This window comes from Trichoplax adhaerens, genomic scaffold (genome assembly GCF_000150275.1).
Source record: "Trichoplax adhaerens TRIADscaffold_8 genomic scaffold, whole genome shotgun sequence".
NCBI lineage: Eukaryota > Metazoa > Placozoa > Uniplacotomia > Trichoplacea > Trichoplacidae > Trichoplax > Trichoplax adhaerens.
Genome location: NW_002060950.1, coordinates 996,646 through 1,017,379, shown reverse-complemented (window position 1 = coordinate 1,017,379; position 20,734 = coordinate 996,646). Strand labels below are relative to the sequence as shown.

Genomic DNA, 20,734 nt, shown 5'->3' with positions numbered 1-20,734 from the left:
GGATATTTGTACAACTAATATAGGTGTAATGGTGCAATTTCACTTATAAAGTACAGTATATGAGAAATGGATGATTACACTATACAACTTGAACGTTTCTTACAAAGATATCAGACTTGATTAGCTGTTGGTTATTCCAGGACTAAGATTACATGCAATGGTAAAATTTCACTTGTAGAAGCTTGATATTTTTTGGCAAATATATCAGACTTGATGTCATATCGCAATGGCTATTCTAGGACTAAGATAGGCACAATGGTCAATTTCTTTTCTTCTCATTACAAGAATGGAATGATGAGAGCTCGTAAAATTTATTGTACAGTAGATTGAAGTTAATTCCTATCGATATTAGTATTAATTTAGAACGAAGGTTGGTGAACTGGTAAAATTTCAGTATTTCTTCGACAGTATTCACAAGACTTTGAGGATTAGAATACGCCAAGAAAATTGGATGATAAAGGATCAAAGTTAATGCTACAGGGAAATTGATGATATTGTAAGACTTGGAGAGGTTCAATGGTCAATTTCAATTCTCTTCTATAAGAAGGCGCAAATAGATCACTTTTTATTGACAGTTAGAGAGCAATGTACAGATATCAAGCTTAATTTAGCATTGGAATGAAAATTTGACGACTACAACTATGAACTAACAGTAAATCTCATTTCCGTTCTATATGGAAATAAAACGATGATTAATTTATTTTCCTACTTGGCCAGTTTATCGAACCGATTGAATTTCACAATCGACATGATACAACCAAAGTAAAAGTTCAATTAGACTGTCTATTACTGTACAGCAATTCGAGAATGAGTGAAAGAGACAAGAATATTGTTTTCTCACTCTATTGGACCTTATGTTGATAAAATTGAATTGTTGTAGCAATGATGCCAAAATAGGACTACGCTACTTTACATGACAGTAAAAGATAGATGATCAATATTATAACTCTTGCGCTCTCTATCCCTCGGTTGGATCTCCCTTTTACTCGTATGAAAAGAATAAAAAATTGATTGGAACAATGGCCAAATAGAGAGTTGCATTAGGACAGATACTTCAATTAGAAAAAATTAAGATAGCATCCTATATAAATTGTTGTATTGTTGTGCTGGAGAATCACTCAATAACAATTCTTTCTGATCGGTAATAGGTTATTTTTAATGCTAATAAACAAATATTAGACTTTCAATGTTAGATTGTACACAGTTAAATGGATATCAATTCTGCAATCGAAATGTTTTCTTATTCCATATTACCCTTAATCTGTATTAATTCAGTCGTTCTACTCAATATCAAATTGTCGTCGTTATAACCTTTTCTTCTTTGGATATTATACATTTTCCAATTGCATACACTTGAAAATAGTGTACATAAGGGTAAAAAATGAACTGAAAAGCATTGATTAATAATTGATCAATTATCTTTTATTGCCTATTGCCTCGAGCTTTAGTCAAGAATGTCAATGGCAATAACAATTCATTGACTATAGAATAGAAATGAAGAATGAAATGATATTTTATTAATCTTATTCACTCTCTACTGACTCCTTGTAGTGAATTTTCAACCATCTTATTTATAGTTATTTCTCTATCGTCATCAAATTAATAACCAAGTGAATGTTTTCAAAGTCGAATAAATACTATAGAGAAGTTGAATATATTATATCTAGACATGATAGTTTTTTTTTTCCCCTTTAAATTCATGCCTTTACTCTATAGAAGATATTGTATAATCAAGATAGCTTTTGTTTATTATTGAGGTGCTACTATTAGATTCATTTAATTAATATCCAAGGGTATTGCTTCTTTTTTTTTTATCTTGTAGACAAAATCGGCAGACATGAAATTTCCGACTCTAGAGAATAACCTAATGGGTATTATTGAATCTCCAACACCTGACGAACATACAAGAGGTAAAAATTTCTTTCTTCCATTTATAATCGAGTTGGCGTTGGCGTCGGATTATTCCAATATATATTTATTGTTTTAATTTTGGAATAGAATTTGGATGATCGATCGAATAGAATCTTTTGTCTATTTCTCTAGATTCTATTATTATTATTTTATAACGATAGTGGAGTAGTTTAAGCGATAATATTCACCAATAGACTGTAGAAATTAAACTTCAATGTACATTGATAGCGGAAAAAAAATGTTTTAACAAGTACTCATACTTACCGTTTGTCCATGCTGTTAACAACTACGGTTCACTTCCTATGTCGACTAGTTATAAAACAGATAAAAAACTAAGATTAACACTAGTTTAATACGTACATGTAGGGTAGCTTATAATGATCAGATGATAGCGTTAAGGTAAAGTTACATCTTTTACTCACTATAAACTTTAATTGGTTGGATTAAATCTAGAGAGTAGCCAGTATCTTGCCATATTTTTAAACTAAAACATTTGAATATACTGATATATATGGCGTAATGCCTATCTATTGTGTGTAAAAATAATTATACCAGCTCAAAAATAACAAGTATTATGGCGAGTAATACAATAGCATGTCGCGTGATTATTTCCGATTGGATTCATCTATTACCTCTTTGAGTCATATTATCTACTTTAAGGCTATTACTGGATAGCCAAATTTCAATAAATTATAGAATAGAACTACGGTACAGGACCAAATATTGAAAGATGTTGCTAGTATCTTGCTGTGGCTATCGATACTTATTAATTGCAGTTCTAGTAGTTGTCGATTTTGAATTATGGGTCCACAATTTTACGATGGATACTACATTAAAGTTTAATTCCATCACAAATAATAGAAATACTCATCTTCCATTTAGATAAGACATTCTTTCCTACAAATCAAGGCATTGATAGAGGACTGGAAGATCCAACTGCTATAAATGATCAAAGAATCTCTCCTATTAGACCTTTACACTTAATGGATAATAATGTAAGAGGAGGAGGAGGAGATCATACCGAGCGTTTTTCTCGCAAAGTATTCGTTGGTGGCTTACCTCCAGATATCGATGAAGGTAGTAAAAGATAGCGATAGCGATCCCAATTCAATCTTAAAACTGCTGTTAATCACCATTCATTGACATAACATGATTGCTTAACTTTAATTTTAAATCTAGATGAAATCCACAATTCCTTTTGTCGGTTTGGCCCTCTTACAGTTGATTGGCCACATAAAGCTGAAAGTAAATCTTACTTTCCTCCAAAAGGTAAAAAGTCACATTTTATCCTATTAATCATCCACTATACACTCTATAGTGTCTAATATATAGTACAGCAATAATTTCTACCTATCATCATTGTAACAAATTATTTTAAAAATTCTATTTTATCGCCATTAGGATACGCTTTCTTATTATTTGAGGAAGAAGTCTCTGTTCAGAAATTGATAGAGTCGTGTGTTCGTGATGATGATAAATTGTTTATGTATGTCTCAAGTCCAACCATCAAGCATAAACCTGTAAGTACACGTTAAAAGGGAAGGATAAACGACGTAGTAAACCTGTAATCATCATCTTTACTAACAGTTGTTACTCTATTCTGTCAAACTTTATTCATCAAAATACTAGGTTCAAATTCGACCTTGGAATCTATCCGATAGCGATTTTGTTATGGATAATTCGAAACCGCTCGATCCAAGGAAGACAATTTTTGTTGGCGGTGTGCCTCGTCCACTTCGTGCATGTAAGTAAATAATTGGGAAAATTACAGAAAAATATGGATTTCATGGTCATTTGACTAAAATCAACAAATACAAATAGTATAATAAGCTATAATTAATTCAATCCTTTCTTAGGCGAGCTAGCTAAGATTATGAACGATTTCTATGGTGGTGTTTGCTATGCTGGAATTGATACCGATCCGGAGTTGAAGTATCCTAAAGGTGCTGGACGTGTTGCTTTTTCAAATCAACAGAGTTACATTGCTGCCATTAGCGCCCGCTTTGTTCAGCTACAACATGGAGATATTGATAAAAGGGTACGATGCTAAATTATGCACAATAACACCATATATAGTATATTGGTATATATCAACAATTTACTTTTAACTCTATGTAATAAACCGCAAGGTGATGGCGCACTCTACATACCATTATTGTAGCCGAACTATTTAGCATTACTATCTAGGTGTTGATTGAAATATTGATGTTCATCAAATAATTTATAAATAATCTCCTATGTAGGTCGAAGTTAAGCCGTATGTTTTAGATGACCAAATGTGCGATCATTGCCAAGGAGCACGATGTGGCGGAAAATTTGCTCCTTTCTTTTGCTCTAATGTTACCTGCTTGCAATATTATTGCGAACATTGTTGGGCTATGAATCATTCACGCCAGGGAAAAGAATTTCATAAGCCTTTAGTTAAGGAGGGTGGTGATCGTCCTCGAACTGTCCCATTTCGATGGAGTTAAAAAAGAGAAATTATTAGCCAAGTTAAACTTTTCTTTCTTATCTTTTCCATTTTTTCTGTTACCAAAATTCTTCTTACCAAGTTTCCTGTAGTGAAAATTTGATCATAATCTTCGTTAATTAGTTTTTTCTACCATTTTTGTCTCTTTTTCTATTCTATGTTTGGTGAGAATTAAATTTAATGCAAGTATCTTTGTAACTTAACTAGTTTTTGATGTGCTTTTATGATATGTAGAGTTTAATGCGAGTTGCACATTTTAAATTATTATTATTATTATTCTTATTAATATTATTATTATTATTATTATTATTATTATTATTATTATTATTATTATTATTATTATTATTATTATCATTATTATTATCATATATATATGTTTATATATTGATATTCTGATTCTTTCATATTTGGCATAGTATGATGTTTTACAAGTAAATACATTAGAAGCAAAAGCTGGTTGATTAATATTTTCGTACACACAGCTATCAACGGTTACACTTTTTACGTTTAAAAACAAAACCTTATAAGGATAGTTATATAAGCTGTGAAGCTTGTTTATTTGTCATCAAATTTCTGTTTTACACTCGTTCTTTTCGAACCTTTTAATTTTATAGACACTTCTTGCTCTATGTATTTACTCGTCATACTGTATTATTTATTAGTGATCCAAAAGATATGCAGTATACATTCAAATTTTTATGTGCAGTCATCTCTCTATTTGGTCTGTGCTTATTTAGTATCTCTATATCTAGAATTTTCTGTATTTTCACTTCAGAAAAGTTATTATTTAAATTTATTTCACTTAATTTATTGCTAATCCCTTTCTTTTTTAGCCGATGAATATTATTCGTCCATTTGGCATTATTTGCTATTTTGAATTTATATACTGTCTTAATTCTTCTATATTGTGTATCAGAAATTGGACATACGTATGCCATTATTATCATGTTGGATATCTTATTTATAAGACAGTTTTTATGTCGTCGTCACAGATCTGTTTTATCAAATACATTAACTTTTCATTATTAATTCCAGTTGGAACCCCTTGGTACAGTGTAGCGATCTTATATGAAATCTAATTACGATAGTATTATCGGATAACGTAGGATTCTCTAAGTGTCCTAATAATTTATGCGTTGTTTTTAGAGAAATCATTAATTTATGTTTTATAGTTGGTCTATGCAGTGCAGTATTTCCTTATATAACTATTTGTTAGTTGGATTAATCTTATAAAAGTTGTGGTTGAGATGGTAGCAACGATAAATATAGTATATTTCAATAATTGAACTTGAACTTAGACACTTGCATTTTCTGTGTTTTGAAGCATGCAATAATTAATTTTAGTGCAATCAGTTAATCATAATGAAATGCAGCATGGGAATGATCATAATGCTGCACTTTACCATACCAGCATTACACATTGTTGTATCAGTGAGCATAGAGTTGGTTGTTCAAATTTGGACGATCGTTCTTGCCTATTAGTATAGCATATATAATATCAGCATTGTCATCATAGCCACTGGCTACGAGAAGAAAGACTACATCATCTATTGCATGTTATACCAACTATCTGGCTTACAGGATCAATCTTCTTAATTACAGTAGTAACTATCCGATCGTCTGTTAACTAATTTGGACGATAAAATGTTCAGAGCGTTATAGTGTATTATATTGTACACGTAGAATATTGTGCATAATGCCTGTTACTTTACTTTATACGTACCGTATGCTGAGTGCAGACTCGATAGTAGTATTGTATCAAAATGGGTAATTGGTGCTATAAGCTTAATTGGATTCAGTCAAATAGTTACTGAGCGGACAATAGAGAAATTCTATACAGCTAGATACGAGTATGTTTTGGAGGAAAATGTTCGCTTTACATATTCGTCTGTTCTTTTCAAGCTGCAGCACCACAGTAAATTATGCTGTTCAAGCACAGCTATAGCCATCGCTACTCTCCTAGATTATCACACAAAATGAGAACTATACAATAGCGATACTAATTATAATTACAGAAGCAATTGCTCCTGGTGGATTGTTACTTGTCACTCTATATAAGAAGAATATAACAAGTGAAGTATTATGCAGTGCGAAGAAAAATTCACAATGCCAACATTATTTCATATTCTCAAATGCAGATATCTTACCTACAGGCATTACTTGCCAATTCAATCCATTGTCAATTTAATTGGCCTCTATATCTTCATCCTTATATCATTCGGACTTAAACAACTATATGTGCCGTGTTAATTGGTAGCTAATACGATAGGACGATGATAGCTAATATGTAACTAGAGGCAACATTTAGTAATCATGGGGCATAAATATTGGGTGTCAGAATATTTAACCCTTCTTAAGAATGATTCAATTTGGTTAAAGCAAATAATTTGTCCATTAATGATGCGTGACTAAAACGGTATTCACGTATGTATATGAGTAATCTAATACCATATATGATTTATATGTATATAATTAATACTGTACATGCAGACCGTAGAGTACTGTATAGATAGTAAACACGTCGATATTAATAACTGCAGAAGATATTAGATAAGATCGCCTCTCATATAAGTGCATTACATGCACTCAAGATAGTTTGAACAGTTTATCTATTTCAGTTCAAAATCGATAAAATCGTCCCGTACACGGTATACAAGTATTGTAGCCCCATGATTGAGAGCCATACATTGTTACGATTAGTTGATAATCCTCTAGTTAAGTATCGCAAATTAATTTAAATCAGCCTATGTCATAACATTCGTAATTTTCCTTTTATAATTATTTATTTAAAAGCACTAGCATCATGAATTAATGATACAAGCCTTTAGCTGAGTAATTTAAAGATATTGTCACAGCGTTCGTTGATCATAAAGTATAAAAGCATTGACGGGCTACGACGATTTTTTTTTTTTCAATGCACTCATCAAGAACAGCTTGTACTGTACAACATATCGACACGCCACCCCGGAATAATAAGCTTTCATTTCAATAGTTGTAAAATGCATACTTTCACATTCTTTAATCAATCGATTGTCCAGTCATAATAATAGTCGCATAAATTGGCAGAATACAGTTTCTTTCTTTTAGTCGTCCGTGATACATTTACGCCACCGTCTACTTCAGCTCACAGCATGCATATAATTTGACTTTGTTTATGGTAGCTATCACTGATTGATACCATACTGATCCGCTAGTCGATTCTTATCCCCCAAATTTAATGACAATTTAATAAATAAACAAATAAATCGATGAATGCTACAATTGTTAAAACAGCGTTAACAAATGTCCACTGTTCACGCTGTACAGTAAATGACAGAGGATTAATTGTTGTACTGTAATTTAATTACAGCTAGCAGCATAGTCTACTATCGTAGACATGATGACTAAAATGATACCGTAAGCCTACGATCTGTCTCAACCTCATTCACTGCCCACAGCCAAAAAAAAAAAATAAAATTAAAGGTAAAAGGTCTAATTAAAGTCTAGTATCAGATTGGACGTCAAGGTGTTCCAATCTTGCAATGATTTGAACATTGATCGACAACATGATCTATCCACAAGGTAATCAATATGGTTCCCTAATGAGGTTCAGCACTCATGCTGACAAAAAAAATTTTTTATCCTAATTTCATACCGATGACCGTTAACTCATCATCATACGTTATTTATTGTAGTCATTGAATAGAAACAAATGAAAACAAAGACAGGAACATTGGTAGACAATAGGAACGATGATGCCAGTTGCGCTAAATTTGTTTGAATAACCGCCATGTATTGAATTAATGTACAATAGGAACAAGTTGGGATTGTTACCGAATCAATACGTCATCTATAGTTATTATTGTTATTATTGTGTCTTGTAAGTCAATCACGTACAAGCCAATTATTTTCCTGCATATTCTTTATCCAAACCCTTGAGGACCGGCAAATTTGGGGAGAAACTTTTTACCTGAGAGCTTCTTGGTACATTGTATAGCATAAGACGTTACACTAATTCGACTATGGAGGTGAGAAAAAATTTTGAATACGTGTATCCATGGTTTTCAAATAAAGAAAAAGTTAAAGTGGTTCACAAGCTGTAGCCCATAGAAGAAAACGTTTTTTTATTCACTTTGGCTTGAGCCATTTACATCAAAAAAGTAAAACAAGACAGTAAAGTCGTGGCTGAAATTAGTTTTAGAGAGTCTTGAAAACATCAAGTTAAGCGCCAAGCGCTGTATAAACGTCTTAAGTACTCTAAATGATTTATGGTTACGATAATGATGATAATAGTTCAATCTCTTTTGACTGTGGTTACAGTTGCCTGCGTGTACGGACAGTTCAATGAATCAACTTTAGTCCTTTGCATTTCAATTTTTTAGCTTGACGTTGATCATTTTACTTCATCGTACCGTAAGCGAACACAAATACAGATGCAATTGACAAATGATAGACTGTACAGTTTACTATGAATTAATAAATATCCAGTTATTTATTATATGTTGTTTAGATACATGGTAATAAATTGGAAAAGAAAGAATAGTAGTAGGCAACAAGAAATGCAAGGTTAACTATAGAATAATACTCTTCGCAATTGAGCCCTCTTTCGGATATCATACTCATAGATATCGAGTTATCTTGACAACGGTAAGTTTTTTACACACATTCCGTACGCAATTGTGATTAAGAAGTAGTGTAGAAAAGCTGCAGTACTTTCAAACGATATTGATTTACTTCAAAAGTGAGAATAATTCATCATCATAAGAAATGATGGCTCATTCTATGATTCAAAAGTGCCATTCCACTAGAATTTAATCGAGAATCGCTTTCATCTTTTACTGAAATGACCTTGATAACGTAATTATGGTTATTATTATTGTCCCAATAAGACGTACTATTACAATCATACTTGATTGCAAATTCTAATTTTTCCACAAATAAATTAGTTGGCAAAGTTAAAGTGAAGGAGAAAGTATCTACAATACCATTCTCCGAACTACACTTATATTGAGCAGCCATGTCATTGCATGTTTTCCAAGAATCCAAAGTATATCGGACCGTGACAGCTTTTTCATAGGCAATATTTCTAACTTTCACATCACCAATCACACGCAGTTGTTCTTTCAGTGTGACTTTTTCTAATTGGATAAAATTTTTCTTCAGGTTGGAAGTGAAATTGTTATCCAGTGCTGGCTGATCGAAACATAATTTTAACGTCTTGTTTAATTTACAATAATTTCTATTCATAGCTTGATCGACGATAGTACATTTAAAGTCGAATAAATTCACTTTGCGTATTTCTGTGCAGCAATTCGTTTGACGATGCTGATGTTGGTTGGACGCAAGGTTCTTAGTCGCGTCAGTAGGCGATGCTTTTGAATTATTGTTGCTTTCTGCTACTACTGATTGCGATGATAGTTCGTAGATGGTGACTAATTGCATGCCTAAGCTGTCGGCAAAACGAACCGATTTTTTGTGAAAGGGTTTCTTGACCTTTGGTTTCCGAGGACGAATATCGTTATCGCTATGACATTGGCGTAACGTCTTTTCTGCCTGGAAGTTGTTATCCACGGTTGTACTTAATAAATTGTGCTCAAGACTAGCGCTCGTTCGCATGGGCAATTGGTCATCGTTGCTGCTTGTTAATGAAGCTTGAGTGAAGCAGTCAACCAAATCGTTCAATTGACCGAAAGGTAATATAGCATCGGCAGTGTTTCTTTTGGTCAAGTTGCTTACGAGATTAAATTGCATTGGCATCTGAACATCGGTAGGATTAGTACGCTCCATAGGCAGCCTGCTATGAGAATTGGAATCACTGTAGATCATGCTCCTAAGAAATGCAAAAATGAAAGAAAACTTTGAAATGGATTGATTGTACATGCGTTTTAATTCTTTGCACAGAATCGTTAGCCTTGGGTGAACGGAAGTGTCCAACGATAGCTTACAATTCAATCGCTATTGTGTCAAAATACAATTGGCAAAAGTCTACAAATTCGTATCATTCCGTTGCAACTTACCTTGAATAATAATTTACTTAAGCAATTAATGGAATCTTGGCGGTGGTATTTGCTGACCATCCAATAAAAAATAAAGTCAAGTTGCGTTAGGGGTTCGGCCAACGAGGGTAATTCCCGATCGCTTCTTGTTGGTTCCGCCTGCTGAGTAGGTAGAGTAGTCACTTGTCGATAATTTCTAGTCTATTGCAGTCTACCTAGAGGTTGTCTTGCGTGTTTCTTCTTCTTCTCGCCAATCTTGTTTTCCTCATTTATGCCGGTAGTCAATCGACAGCCAAGTCAGTAAGTCTGCTGAGTGATGACTTTCTTTCAGGTATCAATAATCGATCAATGGTATATCGTAAAGTCTATCAGAAAAATGATAAATCATCCATGGAAGAGTCTCATACGATTCTGGACATCATGGCGATGATCATGACTATGGCATGATTTCCATTGGCTTCGGTTGACGAATAAGCACTACTGAAAATTATTTGACTTTTAAACTTTTTCTTTTATTCAACCTGTGACGCAATGGCTAAGCATGCCGACAATGCATGATCGATGGGATCACAACGGACAGCCAGAAGAAAGGACATGTTGCCCTTAGGGCCAAAAACACTCCATCACGTCCGCCAAGTGATTTCTATAGCCTGGATTAATTAATATAATTATTAACATTATATTGAATTATTAACCTTGTTGGTTGTGACGTCAGTTGGTATCAACACTGGTCAACACGTCGCGTTAAGCTGCACTACAGTACAGTAGAGTACAGTGTACAGTGTATAGTATCGTACTGTACAGTGAAATCACAGCGAAAAATAGACACATGTAAGCCATCCATACCATTATATAGGGTATCGTACAGTAGTGAGAAACTAAATCAACTGGGACGGATGATCCAGCATAAGATTATTCCCTATCATAATATGCTGTACTCTATGCAAGTGCGGCCTACAATCGAGCAGATTCTATTTTGACGTCACTGTTTACCACCACTCATAGTGTCCAAGTACTTCCTGGTTGTTTACGTCTTTATACTAGAAACGTGAAGTTAGTCACGTAGTGTAGAATCGGCTTGTTATTGCAAAACACCCTGATCGTCTATCGATACAGGAGCTGTAGTCATTGCAGGTGTATTGAGTAACTGGATAGCTACACTATGCAATTGTAGCCAGTAATATTGCACACGATCCAGTTGTAGCTTCATACCTGCGCATAATGTCATGTCCAACAAGGATGGAGACCGGTTGGGACCCAGTTGAGTACCACTATCGTTGTACCGGTACGACTTGACACCTTGCAGTCTAGTGCTTGACTATAGCCTGGCCACGTAACCTGCGCACTCTACCAAACTGCTAATTACATCACAGAGCTGTTGATTGTTTACTTTTTGATACTGTACATTACTGTATGATGATCAACTTAGCTGAGCATCGATTTGATGATCAAGATTGCAAGTTGGATAACGCTATCTTATCCTATATACCACTAGTCCATCTATTCCTTTACCTAGTGAGATTGTGGCAGGAGTTGAGAGCCAACTGCTGTCATTACCATTGCTTATAACTCTTGAAATTCAAGTTGCAACAGGATGATGATACATTGATAGGGTACAAAGTAGAAATTTCCAAAAGAACAATCTAGCATACGCTGGCAACACTCTGCAAGTACTGTTGTGCACACCGCACAATAGGAAGAAAGCTTTACAGCAAGAATTAATTAATCAATCGACTACAGCAATAACACTACTTACTCCTACATCGATAGTTTTATTTCCAAAGAGTACAACACCCTTTTCATTTCAATTCGCTGGACAATTAGTACACCTTAGAACGGTAACTCAAGGTACTGCAATCATTTTAGCAAAGCATACAGTAGGTATTACGTCCTAATACTAGAGTACTTTCCATCCAAGGTACTTGTAGAAAAGTAGCAAATCCTACGGACGATGCGGCAAATACAACCAGCAACAACGCCATAATCATTATACTAATAATTAGAATCGATTCACCTTTTATTCAGGACAATCTTTGGTCAACCATTAGTTCAATAGTGCTACTAACCGACACATTCTTTTTCCGACTATACAGTACTATTCAATATAATACATCCATGGTAGAATACTGAAAGACTATACTCTTGTTGAAAGATAATTTACTCTACGCCTTGCAAACTTACAATCAACATTATTAATATCGTATTAGTAGATATGAACTCCAAGCGATTGCACCAGTAAACCAACATAAGGGCACTGTAGCAAGCAATCGACAATACCATCTTCAGTTTGGACAGTCCATCATCACATTTTAACCATTGCAGTAACCAAGTAAAAATCCATTGTAGCACCACTGTACTGTATACAGCGTACAGTGCATGGCAGCAGTTTATAACCAACGGCTAATCAATGAAAAATGGATTCCAACGATGATAATAATAATGCCGTATCCAAGAATAAGAGAAGAAACTCTGCCCCACCAATTTATGGAGAAGATCAGGAGGACGGTGAAGACTTTTTGGATCACGACACCATAATGGCATTAGATGATGCACTTAATCGAATTGATATCAATAGCAGCAATGATCGTGCATCTAACGCTTCTGATCAAGCACAATCGGCAAAGTATCCAGTTGTTACCAAAAATGGCAATCAAAATCAAAGAGGTGCTAGCATATTGAGGAAGCACGTTGTCAAAAAGAGGAAAAGCGTTCACTTTGCCGATACTTCGGGTAAAGTATTAGCCACTATTTTTAAAGCCAATTCCAAGGAACAAATATACAAGGATAATGAAAAGCAAGATAAAGCATCTTTCAATGGCAAAACGGATCTACTCTTTCAAGATGATTATCCTACTACTGGCAAATTTAACTCTAATCTCACAGCAAATAGCCTGCGAACTGTTTTATTAGAAATGTGCTTTGAACAACCAGTAGCACAAACAGGTTTCCATGATATCTTACGAGATAACCTGGTCAAATTAGAAAATAGCGTAATAAACAAAAACTACTGCGAAGGTACTATTAAAGTTCGTAATATTGCTTTTGAGAAAGCCGTCTTTGTACGTTATACCTTTAATAGCTGGAAAACTTGGAAGGACCTTAAAGCCCAATATTATCCCAATTCCTGTACAGGATACAGCGACACGTTTATTTTTCGTATTATTGTGCCGGTAGAGGGTGTAGAAATGGTAGAATTTGCTATCTGTTTTCAATGTCAAGGCATTCAACATTGGGATAACAACTTGGGTAAAAATTATTGCATTAAATGTTCTCCAGTTTGGATTCGAATTTGATTCTATATAGATACAATTTACTCTGCATGCTATAAAATTTGTCATCATGGTTAACTATATCTCTACCGTCTATCATATGGCATTACTACCTTTATTATCTCCCGCATAATGTCCTATCTATTTATGTATAGAATACATTGACAATCTCCGCGTGTACAGTATATCAATACCATTTAGGATGCCTAAAATTGTAAATACGGTCACTACGATTATTAAATTGCTTACGATCAGCTTCAACAATTTGTAACATAACGGTTAACAAATGAATAACAGTATACTGTACAGTAGTTAAATCTAATATATGTTCTATAGTGTATCTAATAAGACGACGATGTAATAAAATTAGCTTCGCATTAACAGCTTCATTTTGAACACTCGTAAATGAATGTTATACTGCATAAGGATGGATATGATCAATCAAAGCTAAGTTGATATTGATTAATCCAAGAGTATGATCTTTCTTAAACGTGGCGATCACTGCATAATGATGCCTACCAGCAATATTTTTCCCCCTTTTCTTTTATTTAACAACCTTTAGAACTGCAGTACATTTCTTTCGCTTCCTAATTACTACAGTAGAGTGTGTCACATCCAATTATTAAAATACTATTCTTGGCTTTTCCTAATTCATCTCGTTTCCACTTCGCATAATACTGCATCATGGAGAATATTTTACGCCAAAGTATAACAAAGACGTACGGTTAGAACTAAATAGAAGTTGATTCATGATGAACAATAGCTCCCAGATGATAGCGCAGTTCAAACGAATTTCTACATCTAAATTCTATAGTTTATAATAATTCCGCACATGAATTGCGGTATTTATTGATGTGTTACCTTTTATTATAATTATGCAACATGTTCCACTGTGAACTGCTCAAATTTTACATCGAGTATCGTTACATTATAGCTGTTATAATCGACACTAATTAATCTGTCGTCAGCATCATTGAGCACCTTGCAAAAACCATCAACTGACGAAAATTAGCTAGGACGTTGTGAAAAAAAATTGGCCAATAATACTGTAGCAACTAGTACTGAAGAATCACTCTTTGGCAAACAGATAGGACTAATCCTTGATTAAGCAAGTATTTGGGATAACTGCCCGATGCCCAAAGCAAATGTAAAAATAGCAACGCTACGATATATTAACTCATGAATTCACTAATACTATCGACGTATGATTGACGTTTTTACCAGGCCTACACGGATCGAGGGATCCATACAATTACAACCTTTAGTGTTAAGCTTGTGTATCGTCATTTACAAGGTGATGATTCTAATATGATAGTCTGACTTATAAGGATTGCACTACTCGAGATAGGTTAAGGATGTGGTAGATAACCGACGTTATTACTAAAAAGAAAGAGATTTAACATTCAAATTAGCTGCTAACCTGCTGCTAAGTTGGTTTTGTGCGGTATGGTATATTGTACGGTTTCATCGGTACCGTATAAATAAGTATAATAAAATGAATAGAAAAATAAATAAGCCTCCATATTTTATGGTACTGAAAGTCGTTTCTCATCTCGCTGCATTATCTGCGATTGACTATCATTGTTCAGTTCCAAGATAGCTACAGACTTACAGTACAGTACTGTAGAGTTCTGTGAAGCGCCATCTTCCAACTCTAAATCTGATGCGAAAATTAAAAAAATTCTATACATAGCCAACTGTTACAGTGATGACTGATTATTATGCTAAATTATAGCATACTGGCTACCTCCAAACCAGGCCTAAATCAACGATACTGTTGATAGTATCTAAGAAATTGTCCAACGTAAAATTATGTTCATAAAAATAAGTCCCCAAAATTTAAAATGAATTATTTAGAATTCAGATGCCGAAACAATCAATTGTACATACTACTATATATATATTTAATAAATTAATTAATATACAGTATATATGTATAGTATAACATATATATATACTCTTATGTATTAATTACTTCATTATTAGACTGTGAAGATGTCTAGCGACGTAGTTTAATCTATAACTGTGTTTCAAGTAAACTCAGTGCAGAGTAAACTGTTTTGGGAGTAGATAAAGGGTAACTACGTTGCTGATCAGAATTTGATAGTATCTTACACTTAATGCCCTTTCTTTACACTTTACTAGTAAAACTCATGCTCGTTATACTTCATATACTGAGAATCGTCTGTATTTACGGGTACTTATGCTTTTTACTTTACGTTATCTAATAATAGTTATCAATGTCTCATAATCCGTGAAACACTTCTACTGTATTCTCCATCGTCGTTTAACGACACAAAGCAATTACATGGCATGCACGTAGACAATATTGACTAATTGTGTAGCATAAGTACGATCAGTATATAGACGTACATTAGGCCCTTTAGATTTTAACTTGATGCTTCAGAGTTATACGCTGCAACATCGAGTTAAAATCTGAAGGGTCTAACGTACATGCACTCTCAAACTTTGTATCAGTAGCCTTCCTTAAGTGGTACGTAGATAGGCGTCAATGAGAATACTCGGATGAAAGATGCTTGATAACATCTTGAGTTCATGATTATACCGGCATCAATTTTACGATTGCTGCATATCTGTAGCCACTGCATAAATTACATCCAATAATTAATCTATAGTCGTATACTGTAACTGAAGAGCAAAATGCACAATTTTAAAGTTCAAAAATTAGCATTAAGTAATTATTGCAACAGCCTCTACTGCACGTTAACTATCTTATCTTGTTACTGACCATGATAACCAATTACAGACGATTGTTGAGATAGGTTAAGGATAAAGGAAGGAGCTTGATTAGGAGGGCAATAATGCTGATAGTTAGTCAGAAAGAGTCGCAAAGAATGATTTTGTAGAACTGTAATCAGGATAAGGCTTACAGTACTGTATATATGAGGCTAGTACTAACTCTTAGTATGCCGTTAGATGTAGTTGTCTCAATCCTGGCTCACCACGATTGAGACTTACAGTTATTATTCGCTTTCAATGATAAATCGTTGGCACGCATATCAAATTTAAATGTCAATGTATTCGCTATATTGTACACTAGTTTACAATATACAGTATACTTCATTTTAATCAGTCTCTTTACATAATTCCTCCGCTTGCGGAAGTGCTGTTGTATTTAGTAATTTCATAGACTATAAAAAAAACAAGGTCTTATTTTTATAGCAGTGGCTGAGTAAAGATATCTACCTAGCGATATTAAGCGATTATGACGCATTCTTATGCTGTAGATATTTGCCTGCATCTACTCTCCGTTATGTTTCTACTCTTAGTCGTTAACGTTGGCACGAGGGACTTTGATGCACTCCGCTTAGTAAACTTACTAAAAATCTCTATTGATTTAGGATTTATTGCATTTAAATAGTATAACCGTAATAACGTATTATATCCTTATCTTAGTAATTCATTACTTTCTCTTATGGCAACACATTAGGTGCAGTACAACAGGCTACTGTATTCTTGCATGCATAACACTCTCTAGACATGGTTTACTCTATAAGTACAGTATATTGTTGATCATTCGAAAGTTATTATTTGTTCAGCAATAATTTACAAAGCTGTGCATGCTGAAAGCTTTGCTTATTTTATTTATTACAAAATACAGCATCCATCCCTTAATACAGAATTCTGTTCAATTTTAGTACACGACGTTTAAGACAGATTTAACCGAGCCATTGATAAAAGCTACTTGCTGTGGAGAAAGCATAGAATGCAAGATCTGCATCCGCGATGTACGCATACTGTAATATACCCTGCATCTTTAAAGTCGGTAAACTTAATGAACAATAACAATTTTGTATAAAATCCAATTGCGAACGTCGATAGAAATTACTGCCAAGCAACGATGAGAATGAAACGCACATAGGGTAAATTTACGTAGCAAATTCACGATGGATACTATTAATGTATCTACAGTCAAATTTTAAATTTGCACAAACTGAAATTCCCGTTGCATTTAAGGGAAATTTACAGTAGTTTAGGTAATCCCACTGAGGTGATTAATATAATTATAATTATATAATAATAAAAATGGGGATATAGACCTGTAATTCCTTTCAACTCTTGGCACCTGCTGTGTAATTTAATTAACTTTATGAAAGCATCTGAATACAAGAATCGAAATATGCCTATATGAATTATGAAGAGTGATACCTTCCTTCTTCAAGTCGATGTTGGCGTAAAATAAGAATCTTACGTTTGAAGCTATCATCTACCTACAATGCGTTTTATAGCACTGGCAAGCAACATGACATGAATATCATACAGAATTAATGGTACATAAAATGTTTAACAATAAATTAAAGTCTACACTTTGATGCGTTAAAAACTATTCACTTCCTGAGTAGAAAAAGCATAAGAATTATAAACTACTATATTACATTACAGCTTCAGCTTGACTAGTAGATCCATTATCCTATAATTATCGAAGTCACATTTTTGATGCTTTCATGCTCAACTTATCACTAATTTGAGTGGTTTGGCTATCATTTGAGTTGAATATGCAAATAAATATGAAGACCAGGCTATTTTACACTTTAATACCTAGGCGCTCAATTTATACGTAGCGATAATTCTAGCAACAAAGTCAATTCAAGCAAAATTGAAGAGTCAATACTGAACAAAGTCGTTGATTGCTAATGTATCACCTGTAGTCACGAAGAGTTTTTGCAACAATTACATAAAGTCTCTGCAAGTTTATTGAGATACTGCAAAATTCAATGCTTTAATTGATTTTTGATATAAGCTAATTTCCTCCTTTAATACGCTACTAGCCAATTTAATACTGCATGAGCGCTGTAAGAGGGCGAATTCATCTACTGCAGAGGAAGAAATTTTTTCAACTATTTAGAAATCTACATACTGTACATGGATCCAATGTTGTACATTGTTTTTATTATTTTTATTTTTACGGTACTCCATTTTTCCCATTTTTTGTGAATGGCAAACTTTAACAATAATAACCGAATATAAACGCTATACCGAAGCAAGAGAAATGGTATGCGAGTGCTATACAATTCTTCATGTATTGCATATGGAGAATTGCTACAGACATGTGGAAAATATGTACTATCTAATGGCAAATTTTCAAAATTATCCGTCGTAATAATCGTTGAAAGGACATGTGGAAAATTTGGACTATCGTTGATTGAGTGATCGCTGAGAATAGTCGCTATCGTGTATCCAGTACATTACTACATATTATAGGGTATCGTATAGAATTCCGGTCTACTATGACACTTGTAAGCTGCAAATTGCGGTGTAGTTCACCTTGGTAGAGGATTTCCCTGGCCGTCTACTATAGTCATACTGAAACTAGTCTCCAAACTCAAACAAAAGCTTTCCTGGCCAGGGGCTTTGTTAGTAGTTCAGCGCTTGAGAATAATTACTTACAGTATAATGAATGGGGAACGAACCACTCATACACACGTACTCTAGTGGAAGACGTTCAATCCATCAACTCAACACAGTTGTGTGCTGAATTGATGGACGGCAACGAGCGACACATACACACGTGCTCTAGTGGAACACGATCAATACATCAGCTCAATACAGTTGTCTGTTGAATTCATTGATTACGTATATATAATTTAATCCCCTATATAATTATAATTAATTAATGGGAACGAACCACACATTGACACGAACTCTAGTGGAACACGTTCAATACATCAACTCAATACAGTTGTCTGTTGAATTCATCTACATACTGTATACTGTATAGTGTACAGTATAATTAATTCATGAGAACGAACTACACATGCCAACGTACTCCGGTGGAACACGTTCAATACCTCAACTCGATACAGTTGTTTGTTGAATTCATTGATTACCTACATACTGTATGTACAGTATAATTAATTCATGGGAACGAACCACACATGCCAACGTACTCCGGTGGAACACGTTCAATACCTCAACTCAATACAGTTATTAGTGCTGTAGACGTCGAGCGATTGGACGTCCAACGGACGTTCGATTTTGGACGTTCGGTATGTACGTTCGTTGTCAGATCGGACGTCGACGAACTGTAGTGTACAGTGTACAGTGTACAGTACTGTACAGTGTATACAGTCAGTTTGTATAATCCCACCCCAATACTATACAGTACAGTACATACAGTACAGTAGTACAAACGTCTTTTACAAACACTTTCAGTACAGTGTACACTATGTATATACTGTAGTGTTAACACTGTACAGTACACTGTGTACGTTGGTACTGTACGTTCAATGAACGTCCGACGTTCAAATTGGACGTTCGTACGTTCGTTCATTAAAACTGGCTAACGTCCACAGTACTAGTCATGACTACAGTATACATAGTATACAGTACACAGTGTACAGTGTTAACACTACAGTATATACATAGTGTACACTGTACTGTACAGTACGGTGTACTGTACATGTAAGACTACTGTACAGTACTGTACGTTGGTACGTTCAATGAACGTCCGACGTTCAAATTGGACGTTCGTACGTTCGTTCATTAAAACTGGCTAACGTCCACAGTACTAACAGTTATCTGTTGAATTCATTGGATTACCTACATACAGTACAGTATAATTCATGGGAACGAGCCACACATGCACACGTTCAAATGTTCAATACATCAGCTCAACACAGTTGTGTGTTGAATTGATAGATGGGAACGAGCTACACATACACACGTACTCCAGTGGAACACGTTCAATACTGTACTGCACAGCACATCAGCTCAACACAGTTGTGTATTGATGGATGGCAACGAACTACACATAAACACGTACTCCAGTGGAACACGTTCAATACATCAGCTCAACACAGTTGTGTGTTGAATTGATGGATGGCAACGAACTACACATACTGTACACTGTACAGTACAGTGTACACACGTACTCCAGTGGAACACGTTCAATACATCAGCTCAACACAGTTGTGTGTTGAATTGATGGATGGGAACGAGCTACACATACACACGTACTCCAGGGGAACACGATCACTATATCAGCTCAACACAGTTGTCTATTGAATTCATAATTTAGCAAAGCATTTAGCGAGATTGCCTTTGAAATTTTCACATCATTACAGAGCAAAAAGGGCCAAAAATTAGCC

The 20,734-nt window shown here is 34.5% G+C and overlaps 3 protein-coding genes across 3 annotated transcripts; 2 read left to right on the top strand and 1 right to left on the bottom strand.

The window, feature by feature from the left end:
- Positions 1-1,837: 1,837 nt before the first annotated feature.
- On the top strand, positions 1,838-4,382 carry TRIADDRAFT_58533 (uncharacterized protein; the record flags this gene model as incomplete). The annotated part of the gene is made up of 7 exons (XM_002114702.1): positions 1,838-1,910; positions 2,794-2,988; positions 3,091-3,180; positions 3,313-3,431; positions 3,541-3,655; positions 3,768-3,949; positions 4,155-4,382. The coding sequence occupies 7 exons, from the start codon at positions 1,838-1,840 to the stop codon at positions 4,380-4,382; spliced, it is 1,002 nt and encodes a 333-aa protein (XP_002114738.1).
- A 4,736-nt stretch (positions 4,383-9,118) lies between these two features.
- On the bottom strand, positions 9,119-10,952 carry TRIADDRAFT_58532 (uncharacterized protein; the record flags this gene model as incomplete). The annotated part of the gene is made up of 3 exons (XM_002114532.1): positions 9,119-10,216; positions 10,378-10,518; positions 10,878-10,952. The coding sequence occupies 3 exons, from the start codon at positions 10,950-10,952 to the stop codon at positions 9,119-9,121; spliced, it is 1,314 nt and encodes a 437-aa protein (XP_002114568.1).
- A 2,316-nt stretch (positions 10,953-13,268) lies between these two features.
- TRIADDRAFT_28341 (uncharacterized protein) lies at positions 13,269-13,649 on the top strand (the record flags this gene model as incomplete). The annotated part of the gene is made up of 1 exon (XM_002114701.1): positions 13,269-13,649. One exon carries the CDS (start codon positions 13,269-13,271, stop codon positions 13,647-13,649), a length of 381 nt encoding a protein of 126 aa, XP_002114737.1.
- Positions 13,650-20,734: the final 7,085 nt, after the last annotated feature.